Here is a 16644-nt window from a genome sequence, read left to right as displayed (position 1 = left end):
GCTGTCGTTGGGATGGCTTGACTTGGTGGTAGCCGCCAGAGCCATACCCACAGGGAAGATTTAGGGGCGATGAACCTTGCAGAGTTAGAAGCTATTTCGTGGCTTCCCAGATACAACCAATAAGAAATACAGTAGTCCGCTCTTAGCTGCGGTTTTGCTTTCTGCAGTTTCAGTTACCCATGGTCAACTGAAGTCTGAAAATATTAAATGGAAAATTCCAGAAATAAACAATTCATAAGTTTTAAATTGTGAGCTGTTCTGAGTAGCATGATGAAATCTTGCTGCATCTGGCTCCATCTTGCCTGGGACGGGAGTCATCCCTTTGTCCAGGGTATCCACACTGTGCACGCTGCCCGCCCGTTAGTCACTTTGTAGCCATCTTGGTTATCAGATGGACTGTTCCGGTATTGCAGTGCTTGTGTTCAAGTGCCCCTTATTTTACTTAGTAATGGCTCCAAAGCGCAAGAGTAGTGATGCTGGCAACTCAGATATGCCAAAGAGAAGCCGGAAAGTGCTTCCTTTAAGTGAAAAGGTGAAAGTTCTCAACTTAATAAGGAAAAGATATTGTCTACTGGGGTTGCTAAGATCTACGGTAACTTCTGTTACCGTATATTGTTTAAGTGTTCTATTTTATCCTAAATTATTGTTGTTAATCTCTTACTGTGCCTACTTATAAATTAAACTTTATCATCGGTGTGTATATATAGGAAAAACGTGTGGGATTTGGTACTATCCACAGTTTCAGGCATCCGCTGGGGGTCTTGGAACATATCCCCCATGGATAAGGGGGACTGCTGTGGATTAATCCTGTCAAATGCACCTATTTCTAGAGTAACATGTCACTTTGTTAATTTTGGCAGAGTAACTAGGATTAGTCATCTGCACACTTTGGCTTGGTAGGTAGGTCCACTTAGGAAACTAGATAATAAATCAGAATTTAGTTTGGTGAATATAGAAACAGAAAAAGTAAAGTGTGTTGCCAAAAGTTAATTCATTAAACGCTAATATGACTTGAAACTGTCCTCCCTGGACATTTTTGTTTAGCTTATTGATTATTTTGCATAGCTTATTGTTGTTCTGCGGATATTTGTGAAACACCCAATCTTCTAATGAAGTCCCTGTTTTGGTGACTGGAACTACCCCAGCTAGAACCTGGACTAACTCTAGGCCACTGGTTCTCCAAATGTGTTCCCTGGACCAGAAGCAGTAACATCACCTGGGAACTATTAGAAATACAAACTCTTGAACCCCCATGAGACCCACTGTATCTCGAGTCCCACAGTCTGTGCTTTAACGAGACCTCCAGGTGACTCACCCACCCTCCCCCCATCGTCACTTGTCAAGTCCTGGAGATTCCGCCCTCCCGAGCACTCTTCCTGAGGAGGATTCTCTGCTCTCCGTGCCTGTTGCCACAGCCCTGGTTGAGGTCATTATTTCTTCTCGCCCAGATTCGAGTTGTAGTTGCTAAACTGGTTTTCAAGCCTTTTCTTTTGGCTTCTTTCAAAGGCATCCTGGGTTTCAGGCTGCTTAGCAGTGTGCCTAGCTCAGTGTTGGACATAGAGTAGGTACTCAGCACTTATTTGAAGTATGAACAAATGAACCAATGAATTGCCACCAGAGGGATTTTTCCGAAAAGCACATCTGATCTTGTCACTCTGTTGTTTAATATTTTTCAAAGGCCTGCTGTGATTGTCAGATTTACCTTCCTGTTTCTTAGCTTTTCCCACCAAGCCATTCATAATTTTGCCCCTGCCTGCTTCTCTAGCCTTATCTTCTGCCCCTATAAGCCAAGTTAGTGTCCTTTGCTCCCTACTAATAACCTGTATGATGCGTGTGTGCTTTTTTCACTTTCTTTTTGCTTTGCTTTCCTTTCTTTTAGTTTTTAATTCTAACTAATATTTCTGTGCCAGCAACTATGGCAGGTAGCTTCCAGTCGCTCATAAATACCACGCACCCGAGTGTCTTTGCCTCTTTCTTATCTGGACCGAGAGCTCCCATTCTTCAAAACTCAACTCAGGCTTTGTCTCCTCCAGACATTTCCTGGCCTTCCTCTGTGACTGAAATACCCTTTTCATGGGCTCTGTTTCACATGGTGCAACATCATAGACGTGACAAACTGTTCTCCGATGGTGAGGCACTTGTCTTCCTACTGCTGAGACCAGCTCCTCGGTACAGGGATCACATCCTGTTTGTTTTTGTCTCATTAGAGTCTGTGCTCTGTCTGGCATGTGGCAGGTAGTAAAGGATGATCTGGTGGAGGAAACGTGTGCTAGAAACGAACAGCGAGGGGCTGGAGCTCCAGGGGTGCTGTCCCTGCTCTTCAGGAGCTCATGGGGAGAAAGAAAGTAAACCTACAAGTACCTTACGTTAGTTACGTTCTGTGATAAAAGTATGGGATATGAGAAAGAACACCTTGTTGTTCGAGGAGATAATGTATAACCTGAAATTTTAAAGGATAATGGTAATAAGGACAGAAGCCAACCTTCATGGAGCTTTCACTCAGTGTCGGGTCTTCTGTTGAATGGTTTGAGTGCTTTAAGCAATACTGTTTGGGACATGCTGTTGACTCATTCAACAAATAACTATTGAGGGACTACTGTGTTCCAGGCAGTGTTCAGGGTGCCAGGATATAATAGGAAAAATGCAAACAAAATCCCTGCCCTCATGAAACTTACTTTCTAGGGGAAGGAAACACATAGTAAACACATGAAAAGAATAAATGTATGCTGTGTCATATGGTGATAAGAGCTATAGGGGAAAATAATGCAGAGCAAAGGGGATGAGGGTTGCTATTTTATATGGGGTGATCAGTAAAGACTTCTCTGGTAAGGTGACACTTGAGCAGAGACTTGGAAGAAGTGAGGGCGTACGCCATGCAGATACCGAAGGGAAGAGCATTCTAAGCAGAGAGAACAGCAGATGCAAGGCCTGAGGCAGGAGCCCACCTGGTGTGATCAAGGAACAGCCAGGAGACCAGTGTGGCCAGAGTGGAGTGAGTGAGGGGAGGTCACAGGACGTGGGCTCAGGAGCAGCGGGGCGAGATCAAAGCGCGTAGAAGGAAGACGGAAAAGCATTGGCGAGCAGAAATAACTTTTCCAAGTCATACACCCCGTGTGGCTTGAGAACTTGAACCGAAGCAGTCTCACTTCACAGCCTGGTCTCTTAACCACTCTTGTCACCTGGACCGTTTGTGGGGAGGATGATCCGTTTAGGTAGTCAAGCCTTCCTTTCTTTCAGGATTCCGTGCCAGTTGTCAAAAACAACTATTATTACAATACTTCTGTAAAGCATATTTTCTTTGCCAAGATTAGAGTTAATTCTGCCTTAGTTACGTTTTAAATTGCTGCTTTCATTTTGGCGATCCACCCTAAGCTTCTTGCTTACATCTGGAAAGAACTCTAATCTTACCTTTAGTGCCCTAATCTTACCTGCAGTATGTTTCGTGGATTAATACATCGGTTACATTTTGGGAAAAATTTCAACATGGCTGATTTAATCCATTAATGTTGACTTTTATTAGTTTACATTTTAGACTGACATTTGTTTACCTTTTCCCCAAATTCTGGGATTATGCCTTATTTATACCTCTGTACTCATTGATTCCAGGGCAGTCAAAATAAAGAGGCAGGTATTTCCTGCCAAGTCATGAATTTTTAGGGTTTTCATAAAAGTTTTCTGATATAAGACAGGTTTACATTTTATAAACAGGCTACATAATTGATAAAAATTATGAAATAGTCAGTAACTTTCATAACAGTGAATTATTCCATTGTAGGAATTAATGCCTTGGGATCCTCCTTACTACAGTGGTGTGATTCGTGCAGAGAGGTAAGTTTTTTGAGAAATATTCATATATGAGAAGGAAGAGGGAAACTAATATTTATTGAGCAGTTTGTATGTTAATTATGCAACTACTCTCTTCACTCAGTTGCCCACATTACAAACCTGTATCCCCTCAAATTCAGGCCCTTTGCTGGCATGGTCAGCACCTGCTGACGTGTTTTTTCACCTGGATTTCAAAATCACGCTTTACCCTCCCCCACAAGCCTCCTCCTCTATGGCTTATGTCATTTCCTTGATTATAACTTTTGTTGTCAATCATATCTCAATTTAAAAAAACCAGAGCTTTTAGATGTCTTCCCATGGTGCCTACAGTCTGGCCCCTCTGCCCCTGCCCGTGGGTGGCTTCCAGGTTCACTTACTGGACCATGAGCATTTTGGGGCTGGGACTTTGCTAGAACCCTTGTTGTACCCGTTTCTGGCCCAGGGTGGGTGCTCAGCAAGTATTTGTTGAACCAATGAAGGAATAAGGTAATAGTTGGCATGGTGCTAAGAGATTTTCTTATGTTTTCTCATTTTTGTTTGAACATATTGTCAGCATGTTATTGGCACATCTGGAAGGATGGAAAAAAAGATTGAGGGAACTTAAGTTGATGGCCGTACTCGTCTGGCTTCTGTATTCTCCTGTGTTTGTTATGTTGTGGCAGAGTAATAGATACTTTTTTCCCCCTAAATATACCTTATTTCTGTCATTTTTACGTTTGTATGTAAACCTAAGAACTACGGAGCCGTGTTTAAAGTGCACACATTTTAAAATGTTTATGTCCCAAGCAACTTTATGTGCACAATAGGAATTTTAAAAAATCTCAGAATCCGACCCTTTAACAAATGGTTAGCATTTTTCTGTTATAGTTCGCTTTTGAAATATGCAGTTTAACTAAGAGAGTTAAGATTGGTTCAGATAATGGAAGAAAATAAAAATTTTATTACTTTTTCCTCATTATTTAAGCAAGTTGGCGTATATCAGGATGATAATATATTATTTGATTGGTATGAAGCTTTAGAGACTTTTTGTTACTCTGCATTATTCAGGCATCAAATGCCTCACTAAAACTAGACCTCGTTTGTTTAATTCCTTCTTTGGGCCTTGGGCATAGAAGCAGAAGGCAGTAACTGCGCGCTCCTTTCTACACTGGCAGGAGGACGCGCCCCAAGGTTGGTCAATGTGAGAAGAGCTGCCCACCTGGTTCTCACCCTTCTTCTCCTCTTTGGCTTCTCCTTTATGTCTCTGTTCCCAAAACCAATCTTACTTACAAAGCGTAATTGTCTCATGACCTTTAGGTAGTAATGCTTTGTCGGCTACTATTTTTTATACCTGTATCCCAAATTCAGCTTCAATCTTCTTCTCGATGAAAGGACAAACTGTTATTCAAAATCTGTAATATTTTGATCATGGTGAACAGGAAGTGCTTAGAACACGTATAGCTTAACATAAAATAATTGTTTCACAAAGGGTGTTTTATGAGTGCAAAACTTCAGACCCTGCTCCCTATAGTTGCATAACAAAATATCTCTTTTTTTTCTTTTTGGAGGAACATTAGCCCTGAGCTAACATCTGCTGCTGATCTTCCTCTTTTTTTTTTTTTTTTTTTTTTTTGCTGAGGAAGACTGGCCCTGAGCTAACATCCATGTGCATCCTCCTCCACTTTATATGTGGGACGCCTGCCATAGCATGGCTTGACAAGCAGTGCCACATCCGCACCCGGGTATCCAAACCTGCGAACCCTGTGCCGCCAAAACGCAACGTGTGAACTTAACTGCTATGCCACTGGGCCGGCCCCTGTAATATCTCTTTTAAAATTTTTCACAGAAAGATTTGACTTGGTTGCTTGGCCTGTTAAGAAGTGGCAAAAAGGAACACTAAATACTTCCTCCTGCTAATGCTTTCCATATTTATATATTTTATTTGATTTTTGATATTGGAAAAGTAATATAAATTAGATGTATTTGTTTCTTTCTAATTTTTGCTACTGTGATTTTTATGTGGTATTCCTCTGTATCATGCCCCCCTGTTATTAGTTAATGCCTTAACCTTAAATTTAAGTGATATTTTTGTCATTTAGCTGTTCTCTGTAAGGATAACATGCCCGAAAGGTGGTTCTGTAGAAATTAACGTATGAATATTTGAAGATTTGGAAAGATAGAATCAATGGGGATTTAAAGTATATACTTTACTTAGGGGTATGAGGTCCCTGAGAAGTTTGGTAGTGATCTTAAGCAAAAGCTGTTGAATAAAGGATAGCGACTCCTCCATTTCTGCCAAAAATACAACTTTGGGAAGTCTTTATGTTGCTGATCGACCCTGGAGTCAGCACTTAGAGATTCTTGAGCCCCCAGTAGATTGTGAGTTCTCACACCTCCACACCAGCCACAGAGACAGGGTCTTATTGTCCAAATCTGCCCCTGGAAGGAGTGGGAACGCCTGAGGCGGCTTGGCCGGGAGCCTGTGCCCTGAAGTCTGCCGGGCTGGGCAAGTCCTGGCTCCTCCTCTAAGCCAGCTCTTCATGATCTTTGGAAAGTTCCTTATCCTTTGCAAGCCTCTTAGCAAGGTTGTCTGTAAAATGGGGGTTATATTGGGGGCTGGCCCCGTGGCCGAGTGGTTAAGTTCTCGCACTCTGCTGTGGCGGCCCAGGGTTTTGCCTCTTAGGATCCTGGGCGCGGACATGGCACCGCTCATCAGGCCATGCTGAGGCAGCGTCCCACATGCCACAACTAGAAGGACCCACAACTAAAAATACACAGCTATGTACTGGGAGGCTTTGGGAGAAAAAGGAAAAATCTTTAAAATGGGGGTTATAATAGTCCCTGCAGCATAGGGCAGGATTAGTGAGATGATGTTTTTGTATTATTAGTACTAAAATAACATTATTGTATGGAACTGGCCGTCTGTGGATGTTGTTCTAGAGAATGGCTCACTTTAAGAGATGAGTTTTAAGTGTTTCCTGGAATCTTTTGAAGGAGTGGTAAGTTCTTAAACAGTGGAGGTTTCTCCCTGAGAAAACACTGGTCTAAAGTGTAATCAGTGTATCAGATTAGTTGTTGAATGCTCATCGGAGAAGCTTGGATGATAGACAAAGAATACTGAAACAGGGCTGTCCATCCTGCCAGGGCTTCCCAGCACCGCTGTGTCCAGAGCCAGGAACCCTTTGTCCAGGTGGCAGGACAGCTCACTTTGGGTCACTTCCCTCTTCAAGGTCATGAGATCACCACTGCCTTCAGAATAAAGTTGGAGCTGTCACTCAAGATCTTCCAGGATCTTATCACAACCCACTTTGCTTTAACAAAAAATACATACAGCCCCGCAGTTATTTGTCGGGTATGGCCTGCCTCTGGTTCTCTCCCACCACTCCTCTCCCTCCCCAGTTTACGTCAGCCACACTCGACTCTCTGCCCCCAGCCCGCTCCCTGTTGGCCTCAGAGACGGAGCCGGTGTCCCCCTGTTGGCCTCAGGGATGGAGCCTGTGTCTGGTGGCTCATAGGGTTGCCTTTGCCTTCCTTGTCTGTCTTATCTGTGAAATTTTGCCGCGTCCTCGAGGCCTCCGGGTCTGTGCCAGCCTCTGCGTGCAGCTCCTACCTCCACCGTGCTTGCAGCTTACCTGCTACACCGTTGGGCCTCTCAGCACGTGTTCTTCTGTGTCATGTTGTTAAATGTATTTCGTCAGCCATGTCTTCTTTTTTTTTTTTTTATTGAGTTATTGATAGGTTACAATCTTGTGAAATTTCAGTCGTACATTAATGTTTGTCAGTCATGTAGGTGCACCACTTCACCCTTTGTGCCCACCCCCCACCCCACCTTTCCCCTGGTGTCCACTAAACTGTTCTTAGTGCATAATTTTAAATTCCTCATATGAGTGGAGTCATACACAGATTATCCGTCTCTTGCTGGCTTATTTCACTTAACATAATTCTCTCAAGGTCCATCCATGTTATTGCAAATGGAATGATTTTGTTCTGTTTTGCAGCTGACTAGTATTCCATTGTATATATGTACCACATCTTCTTTATCCATTCGTCTGTTGCTGGACACTTAAGTTGCTTCCACGTCTTGGCTATTGTAAACAGTGCTGCAATAAACATTGGGGTGCATAGGACTTTTGGGATTGCTGACTTCAAGCTCTTTGGATAAATACCCAGTAGTGGGATGGCTGGATCGTATGGTAGTTCTATTTTTAATTTTTTGAGGAATCTCCATACTGTTTTCCATAGCGGCTGCACCAGTTTGCATTCCCATCAGCAGTGTATGAGGGTTCCTTTTTCTCCGCAACCTCTCCAACATTTGTTGCTATTAGTTTTAGATATTTTTGTCATTCTAACGGGTGTAAGGTGATATCTTAGTGTAGTTTTGATTTGCATTTCCCTGATGATCAGCATCTTTTCATGTGCCTATTGGCCATCATTATATCTTCTTTGGAGAAATGTCTGTTCATGTCTCCAGCCCATTTTTTGATTGGGTTGTTTGATGTTTTGTTGTTGAGTTGCTAGAGTTCTTTATATATTATGGATATTAAGCCTTTGTCAGATATATGACTTGCAAATATTTTTTCCCAGTTAGTGGGTTGTTATTTTGTTTCAATCCTGTTTTCATTTGCCTTGAAGAAGCTCTTTAGTCTGATGAAGTCCCATTTGTTTATTCTTTCTATTGTTTCCCTTCTCTGAGAAGGCATGGTGTCCGAAAAGATCCTTTTAATACTGATGTCAAAGAGTGTACTGCCTACGTTTTCTTCCAGAAGCCTTATGGTTTCAGGTCTCACCTTTAGGTCTTTCATCCATTTTGAGTTTATTTTGGTGAATGGTGAAAAAGAATGGTCAATTTTCATTCTTTTACATGTGGCTTTCCAGTTTTCCCAGCACCATTTGTTGAAAAGACTTTGTTTTCTCCATTGTATGCCCTCAGCTGCTTAGTCAAAGATAAGCTGTCCATAGATGTGTGGTTTTATTTCTGGGCTTTCAATTCTGTTCCATTGATCTGTGCACCTGTTTTTGTACCAGTACCATGCTGTTTTGATTACTGTAGCTTTGTAGTATGTTTTGAAGTCAGGGATTGTAATACCTCTAGCTTTGTTCTTTTTTCTCAGGATTGCTTTAGCAATTCAGGGTCTTTTGTTGCCCCATATGAATTTTAGGATTCTTTGTTCTAATTCTGTAAAGAATGTCATTGGGATTCTGATTGGGATGGCATTGAATCCGTAGATTGCTTTAGGTAGAACGGACATTTTAACTATGTTTATTCTTCCAATCCATGTACATAGAATGTCTTTCTATCTCCTTATGTCATCATCCAATTCTCTCAGAAAGGCCTTGTAATTTTCATTATATAGGTCCTTCACTTCCTTAGTTAAATTTACCCCAAGGTATTTTATTCTTTTTGTTGCGATTGTGAATGGTATTGTATTCTTGAGTTCTTTTTCTGTTGGTTCATTACTGGAGTATAGAAATGCTACTGATTTATGCAAATTGATTTTATACCCTGAAACTTTGCTGTAGTTGTTGATTACTTCTAACAGTTTTCCAATGGATTCTTTGGGGTTTTCTATATATAAGATCATGTCATCTGCAAACAGTGAGAGTTTCACTTCTTCCCTCCCTATTTGGATTCCTTTTATTCCTTTATGTTGCCTGATTGCTCTGGCCAGGACCTCCAGTACTATGTTAAATAAGAGTGGTGATAGAGGGCATCCTTGTCTCGTTCCTGTTTTCAGGGGGATGGCGTTCAGTTTTTGCCCATTGAGTATGATGTTGGCTATGGGTTTGTCGTATATGGCCTTTATTATGTTGAGGTAGTTTCCTTCTATGCCCATTTTGTTCAGAGTTTTTATCATAAATGGCTGTTGGATCTTGTCAAATGCCTTCTCTGCATTTATTGAGATGATCATGTGGTTTTTATTCCTCAGTTTGTTGATGTGGTGTATCACGTTGATTGATTTGCGGATGTTGAACCATCCCTGTGTCCCTGGTATGAATCCCACCTGATCATGATGTATGATTCTTTTGATGAATTGCTGAATTCTGGTTGCCAAAATTTTGTTTAGAATTTTTGCATCTATGTTCATCAGTGATATTGGCCTGTAGTTCTCTTTTTTCGTGGTGTCCTTGTCAGGTTTTGGTATCAGCGTGATGTTGGCCTCATAGAATGTGTTAGGAAGTGTTCCATCTTCCCTAATTTTTTGGAATAGCTTGAAAAGGATAGGTATTAAATCCTCTCTGAAAGTTTGGTAGAAGTCCCCAGGAAAGCCATCTGGTCCTGGGGTTTTATTCTTTGGGATGTTTGTGATTGCTCTTTCAATCTCTTTCCTTGTGATTGGTCTGTTCAAATTGTCTGCCTCTTCTTGAGTGAGCTTTGGGAGATTGTAGAAGTCTAAGAATTTATCCATTTCCTCTAGGTTATCCATTCTGTTGGCATATAGTTTTTTGTAGTATTCTCTTATAATCTGTTGTATTTCTGCAGAGTCTGTTGTTATTTCTCCTCGCTCATTTCTGATTTTGTTTATTTGAGCTTTCTCCCTTTTTTTCTTTGTAAGTCTGGCTAGTGGTTTGTCAATTTTATTTATCTTCTCAAAAAACCAGTTCTTTGTCTCATTGATCCTTTCTACTGCCTTTTTCGTTTCAATAGTATTTATTTCTGCTCTGATTTTTATTATTTCTCTCCTTCTGCTGACTTTGGGCTTCATTTGTTCTTTTTTTCTCTAGTTCACTTAGGTGTGCTTTAAGGTTGCTTATTTGGGATTTTTCTTGTTTGTTAAGATGTGCTTGTATTGCAGTGAATTTTCCTCTTAATACAGCTTTTGCTGTATCCCATATGAGCTGGTATGGTATGCTATCATTTTCATTTGTTTCCCAGTATTTTTTTATTTCTTCTTTAATTTCTTCAGTGATCCATTGCTTGTTCAGTAGTGTGTTGTTTAGTCTCCACATCTTTGTGCCTTTCTCAGCTTTTTTCTTGTAATTAATTTCTAGCCTTATAGCACTATGATTGGAGAAGATACTTGTTATTATTTCAATTTTTTTAAATTTGTAGAGGCTTGCCTTGTTTCCCAACATATGGTCTATCCTAGAGAATGTTCTATGTGCACTTGAGAAGAATGTGTATTCAGCTCTTTCAGGGTGAAGTGATCTATATATGCCTATTAAGTCCAATTGTTTTAGTTTTTCATTTAGCTCCACTATTTCCTTGTTCATTTTCTGTCTGGTTGATCTGTCCATTGATGTGAGTGGGGTGTTGAGGTCCCCTACTATTATTGTATTGTTTTTAACATCTTCCTTTACGTCTGTCAATAGTTGCTTTATGAATCTTGGTGCTCCTGTGTTGGGTGCATAGATATTTATAAGCGTTATTTCTTCGTGATGAAGTGTCCCTTTGATCATTATATATTGTCCCTTTGTGTCTCTCTTTACCTGTCTTATTTTGAAATCCACTTGGTCTGATATGAGAATTGCAACACCTGCCTTTTTTTCCTTGCTATTAGCTTGAAGTATTGTCCTCCACCCCTTCACCCTGAGTCTGTGTTTGTCCTTGGGGCTGAGGTGTGTTTCCTGGAGGCAACAAATTGTTGGATCGTGTTTTTTAATCCATTTTGCCACTCTGTGTCTTTTTATTGGAGAGTTCAGTCCGTTCACATTGAGAGTAATTATTGATGCATGTGGACTTAGTGCTGTTAATCTGTCGCTCATTATCTTGTTTTCCTGCGTTTCTTTTCCTGTTTGCTTTAGACTACCCATTTAATACTGCAATTTCTTATGCTGGGTTTCTTAGATTTTTCCTTATTTATCATTTGTGACTCTGTTCTGTACTTTATTTTAGTGTCTACCTTGAAGTTTGTAATTAGAATCTTGTGTATAATATAGTCTATTCTCTGGTGGTCTCTTACTTACTTGACCAATACTGATTTAGACCCTTTGCTCTTCCCCTCCTAAATAATTATTTTCATTTTTTATTCCAACTCATCTTATTAATTGGTAGTTAGAGTGCTAAGATCGTCCTTGTTTTGGTAGTTTCCTTACCTTTACCCTAATGCTATAATTGAATATTTGCTATCCTGTTCTGGTTCTATCCATCGGTCTCCCTAGTCTGTGGATTGTGTCCCCTTTCTCCCTTTTTTCTTTTTTCAGGTATGAGAGCCTTCTTGAGGATATCTTGTAATGGAGGGCTTTTAGTTTCAAATTCCCTTAACTTTTCTTTGTCTGGTAAAGATTTGATTTCTACCTCATATCTGAAGGAAATTCTTGCTGGATAGAGTATTCTTGGCTGAGGATTTTTATCCTTTAAAGCTTTGAATATGTCACTCCATTCTCTCCTAGCTTGTAGGGTTTCTGTAGAGAAATCCGCTGACAGTCTGATAGGGGCTCCTTTATAGGTTATTCTTTTTTTTTCTTACTTCCCCGAGTATTCTTTCCTTATCTTTCCTTTTTGCCAACTTTACTATTATGTGCCTTGCGGTGGGTCTTTTTACATTGACAAATCTAGGAGATCTAAAACCCTCCTCTACACACATTTCTCCGTCGATCCCTAGATTTGGGAAGTTCTCTTCAATAATTTCGTTAAGCACACTTTCTGCTCCATTTTCCTTTTCCATGTTCTCGGGAATTCCTATGATCCTTATGTTCTTACTCCTCATTGAATCCATTACCTCTCGGAGATTTTCTTCATTTTTTTAAATTCTTAGTTCTCTTTCTTCCTCTGTCTGGCGCCATTCAGCCTGTCTGTCTTCGATTATGCTAATTTTCTCCTCTATGTTGTCTACATGGGCATTCAGGGAATCCGTATTCTGTTTTATCTGGTCCATTGTGTTTTTCATCTCAAGTAATTCTGTTTGATTCTTCTTTATGATTTCAATCTCTTTTGTGAAGTAACTCCAGAACTCGGCTTGTTTCTCTCTCTTTCTCTCTACCTCATTGAGTTTTTTGATTATAGCTGCTCTGAACTCATTATCACTTAGTTTACCTAATTCCAAGTCCTCAGGACTTAATTCTATGTTTTTATTGTTTTCCTTCTGGTCTGGGGCTTTTATAAATTGCTGGATGGTAGAGGAGCGGTTTTTTCTCATGGTGGTAGAATTCGGTTGCAGTTACAGCCTGTCGCCACTAGATGGGGGTCGAGAGCGGCGTGTTAGCTCTCCGCCTTCGGGGCAAGATGGCTGCGCCCACTGGCTTTGCTGGGGGGGGGGGGAGGGGCTGTTACTCACAGGCACCGGTCTGGGTTCAGATCAGTTCTGTTCTCTGGTTTCCCAAGGCCTTGATTTATGGGGTCCCCATGGACGGAAGCTTTCCCCCCCGTCAGCGGGTCTCCACTGAACCAGCGGCAGGAGTCCTGGATGATCCCCCGGTCGCGCGGCCCCTCCCCAGCTCCTTCCCGACCCACGCCGCAGCCATCGCAGACTCTAGGGGAGGGAGCGATGTTCTCTCCTACCGTTCCAGCGCCTCCGAGGGTGTAAGCAAGGTTATGATCTCCGCCTTCTTGGTATTGTAGGTCTCTAACGAGCTGGCATTATGTTTATTCTCTGAAATTCAGTTCTTCTAATCTTTTGTTGTATTTTGGAGGGGAGAGAATCCCGGGTCAGCTCACCCTGCCATTTTGCTCCACCCCCTTCAGCCATGTCTTCTTAAAGCTCTTAAACACAAAGTTTGCCATATTTCTTCTCTTTGCAGTTAAATGCGAAACATACACTCTGGGCTCTGAGTGAATACATGTTAGTTGATAGCCATTGTTCAAGCCTGTGTGTAAACCAGTAATTGGAAATCCTTATTAAAAGCAATCCAGCGATACATTTTTTTGTAAGGAGAATATCGTCTTTTTGTGCTTGACATTTTTCATCTGTCAGGTTTGTTAAAGCAGTGTGACCCTTGAGGTCTTTGTGATGCTCGTCTGTTGACGGAGGTTTCCACCAGGCTTGTTGGTTCCTTGAGTAAGAAAGAAATCACCAACTATTCGGGGACCAGTGTCACCCACCTGATATCCACAAGGGGCTTTAGTTTATTTAAAGTTTCAACACTAGTTTATTTTTTGGCTAGTAACTCAGTGAAAGGACCAGGAAAAAAGATGCAGAAATGCTTCAGATGGGATTGTAAGAATTGGGGGTTTTAAACATCTGTTTTAAGTGGCTTAAAAGGCAGTTGATTGAGTTTTGGTATGAGGTGTCAGTAATCTTGACTGACAAGAGTAGGCTGAAAAGCACAGGTAATGGGTGAGAAAAGACAGGGAAAACAGAACAGTTTGGGTTTGAGGTTAGAAGAGTGGAACAGAGTGAAGATTTCTAAATCCTTGTTAAATTCCTTCACTTTCAAGTTGAGACTTAAATATGTAGTTTGACATGAAATGAAAGATAGAAGGGGATTTCCTTGATTTGAGCTTTTCTTCAAGTTAACCCCAGGGACTTTCTTTCCTTTTATGTTAAATACTTCAGATTTATTTCAAGTTTCTTAAATGTCCACCTAAAGAAAAGAAAGAACCTATTAGAAGTAAGACAAGAAATTAATGTGTTTTAAAACTACCAAAGGTGTATTGCAGAAAATAGTGGCATAAGTGACTGATGGTAAATCTTACACAGCAGCTAATTCTTTTCTTTTTCAAGTTTTAGTGTTAGATTCTTCATGGAAGAGTAGAAGTAATTCTTTAAATTATGTAAAGTACATATGAAATTATTTAAAATTACATTTTATTTTCAAGTAGGCAATACATTTATATAGTTCAAAAAAATCAGGGGCCAGCCCCATGGCCGAGTGGTTAAGTTTGCACGCTCCACTTCGGTGGCCCAGGGTTTCCATGGTTCATATCCTGGGTGCGGACATGGCACCGCTCATCAGGCCATGTTGAGATGGCGTCCCACATGCACAACTAAAATATACAACTATGTACTGGGGGGATTTGGGGAAAACAAGCAAAAGAAAAAAAAAGAAGAAGATTGGGAACAGTTGTTAGCTCAGGTGCCAATCTTTAAAAAAAAGAAATAAAAAAAATAAAAACAACATTAAAAAGTAGTCACTGAGAGATTTTGATCTCCCTGCCCTTGCCCCCTAGAAGTAATCATTTTCAAGGTGTCTAATGTATCTTTCCAGTGTTTTGGTTTGTTTTTGATGCTTGGGGACGTTCTTTTCTGCCAGTAATGAGTTTCAGCGAATCACCTTTCATTTGTTTTGGTGCTGGTCTGTCTATGGAAAGTGGGATTCAGGATCGTCTTTTCCTTGCTAAGGTGTAGTCTTAAAATCTCAAGAGCATTCACAGAATGACGTAGGACTGTTTTGTGTTTTAAACTATCCGGAAAACATTGGGTTCTCACAGAAGGATGGCATTGTGGTGTTTCAAGATAACAAAGACTTCTGTTTGATATGTGAAATTGTATACTTTATTTGTCAGTATATGTGTAGTGAATTTGGTGCTTTCAATTTTTTAAAAAAAATTAACGTTTATTATGAAAACTTGCAAAATAAACAGAAGTAGAAGGACTAATATAAGTAACCCCTGTGTATTCATCTCCCAGATTGAATATCAAGATTTTGCCATATTGCTTTATCTCTTTTTTCTTTTCTTTTTTCCTTCCTTCTTGTTATTACTAAAGTGTGCTAAAGTAAGTCCTAGACCTCATGTCATCTCACTCTTACATATTTATTATGTATCTCTAAAAAATACAGGTATTTTCTTACATAACCCCAGTACCATTGTTACCTAGTAAAGTTCACAGCGATTTGTTGGCATCATCTATATTCACATTTCCTTGATAGTAGCAGATCTGTTTTTTCCCAGTGAGCTTGTTGGAACCAGGATCCAAAGCAGGCTGACCCGCTGCATGTGCTTTTTCTGACTCTGTGTTACTCCACAGCACTTCTCCACATGTTGTGCTCTTGCCCCACCCCCACCTTTTTTATGTTACCAGCTTGTTGAAGAGACCAGGCCGTTTGTCCTACAGAATTTCCAAGCTTTTGGATTTCTCCAGTTGCTTGTGGTGTCATTTCGCTGGTTCCTCTATTCCTGTAATTCCTTTAAGCTGGATGTTATACCCCTCCCCCTGCTCATTATTTTTGGTTATTCTGTCTTATTATTGCATTTCAGATATGGCTATTTAACTTCATATATTGATAAAATTTAAGAAACTGGATGAGGGACTGTCACTGCTCTCCTAAGATTTAGCTCGAGCCTCTGGCACGGGGGTTCTGTCACCTGGTGCCACGTTTGTGTAATATTATCATCCTCTCTCTAAAGTCAGGCCTGCCAGTTCACTTTCCTGCTTCTCTAGGGTGATGATGAAATTGTACTGTATTTGTTAACTTAGTTCTGATTCACGTTAACTGCAATTTCCAGTGAACTCTAGCCAATCTGCACCATTAAGGAAAATTACTCCCTGATTACCAGGAAGTTTGGCTGGCGCGGTTCTGCTGGCAAAGCTTCAGAAGTCAGGATAGAACCAGACTGGCAGTGGCTGATTCTTTATAAAACAGAGAAAAGAGGTCTCCATTATTTTCAGTACAATGTAATTACCTGAAAGGTAAACAGGTTTCTGGTATCATTCAGTTCTTTTATTGCTACCTTACCTCTATTTAACCAGATAAAACAGTAGCTCTCCTGTGGCTTTTAAGACTAAACATTTCAAAATGCCATCTAGCTACCGCATTATAATCGTGCTTAGACGATCATCCCTGATGCCAGAACATTCTGTTTCATTTTCTTTTGATAAAGTTAAAAATAGTCCTCTGACGATATTGTCACATAAGCTGCTCTTTTCAAGCGAGCGCTTGCCCTGGCCCACACGTGTTCTCGGGCACGCTGTCTCGTGCCTCCTGCAGTGGGCCTCTGTAAGCACTGCCACTTGGTGCAGA

At 40.7% G+C, this 16644-nt stretch overlaps 1 protein-coding gene across 3 annotated transcripts in view; it reads left to right on the top strand.

Annotated features, from left to right (window-relative positions):
- MIPEP (mitochondrial intermediate peptidase) overlaps positions 1-16644 on the top strand; it is a 185734-nt gene that overhangs the window by 30440 nt on the left and 138650 nt on the right. For all 3 annotated transcript variants that reach the window (XR_011527994.1, XM_070578600.1, XM_070578601.1), the window contains exon 10: positions 3776-3828. Coding sequence is in view for 2 of the 3 variants with exons in the window: in XM_070578600.1 (XP_070434701.1) it covers positions 3776-3828 (53 nt within the window). In the remaining variant the exon portion in view is untranslated. The remainder of the gene's footprint in view (positions 1-3775; positions 3829-16644) is intronic.

This window comes from Equus przewalskii, chromosome 16, assembly GCF_037783145.1.
Source record: "Equus przewalskii isolate Varuska chromosome 16, EquPr2, whole genome shotgun sequence".
In the NCBI taxonomy this organism is placed as follows: Eukaryota; Metazoa; Chordata; class Mammalia; order Perissodactyla; family Equidae; genus Equus; species Equus przewalskii.
Note: the sequence above shows the minus strand (reverse complement) of the source record. Positions and strands in the feature narration are given on the sequence as shown.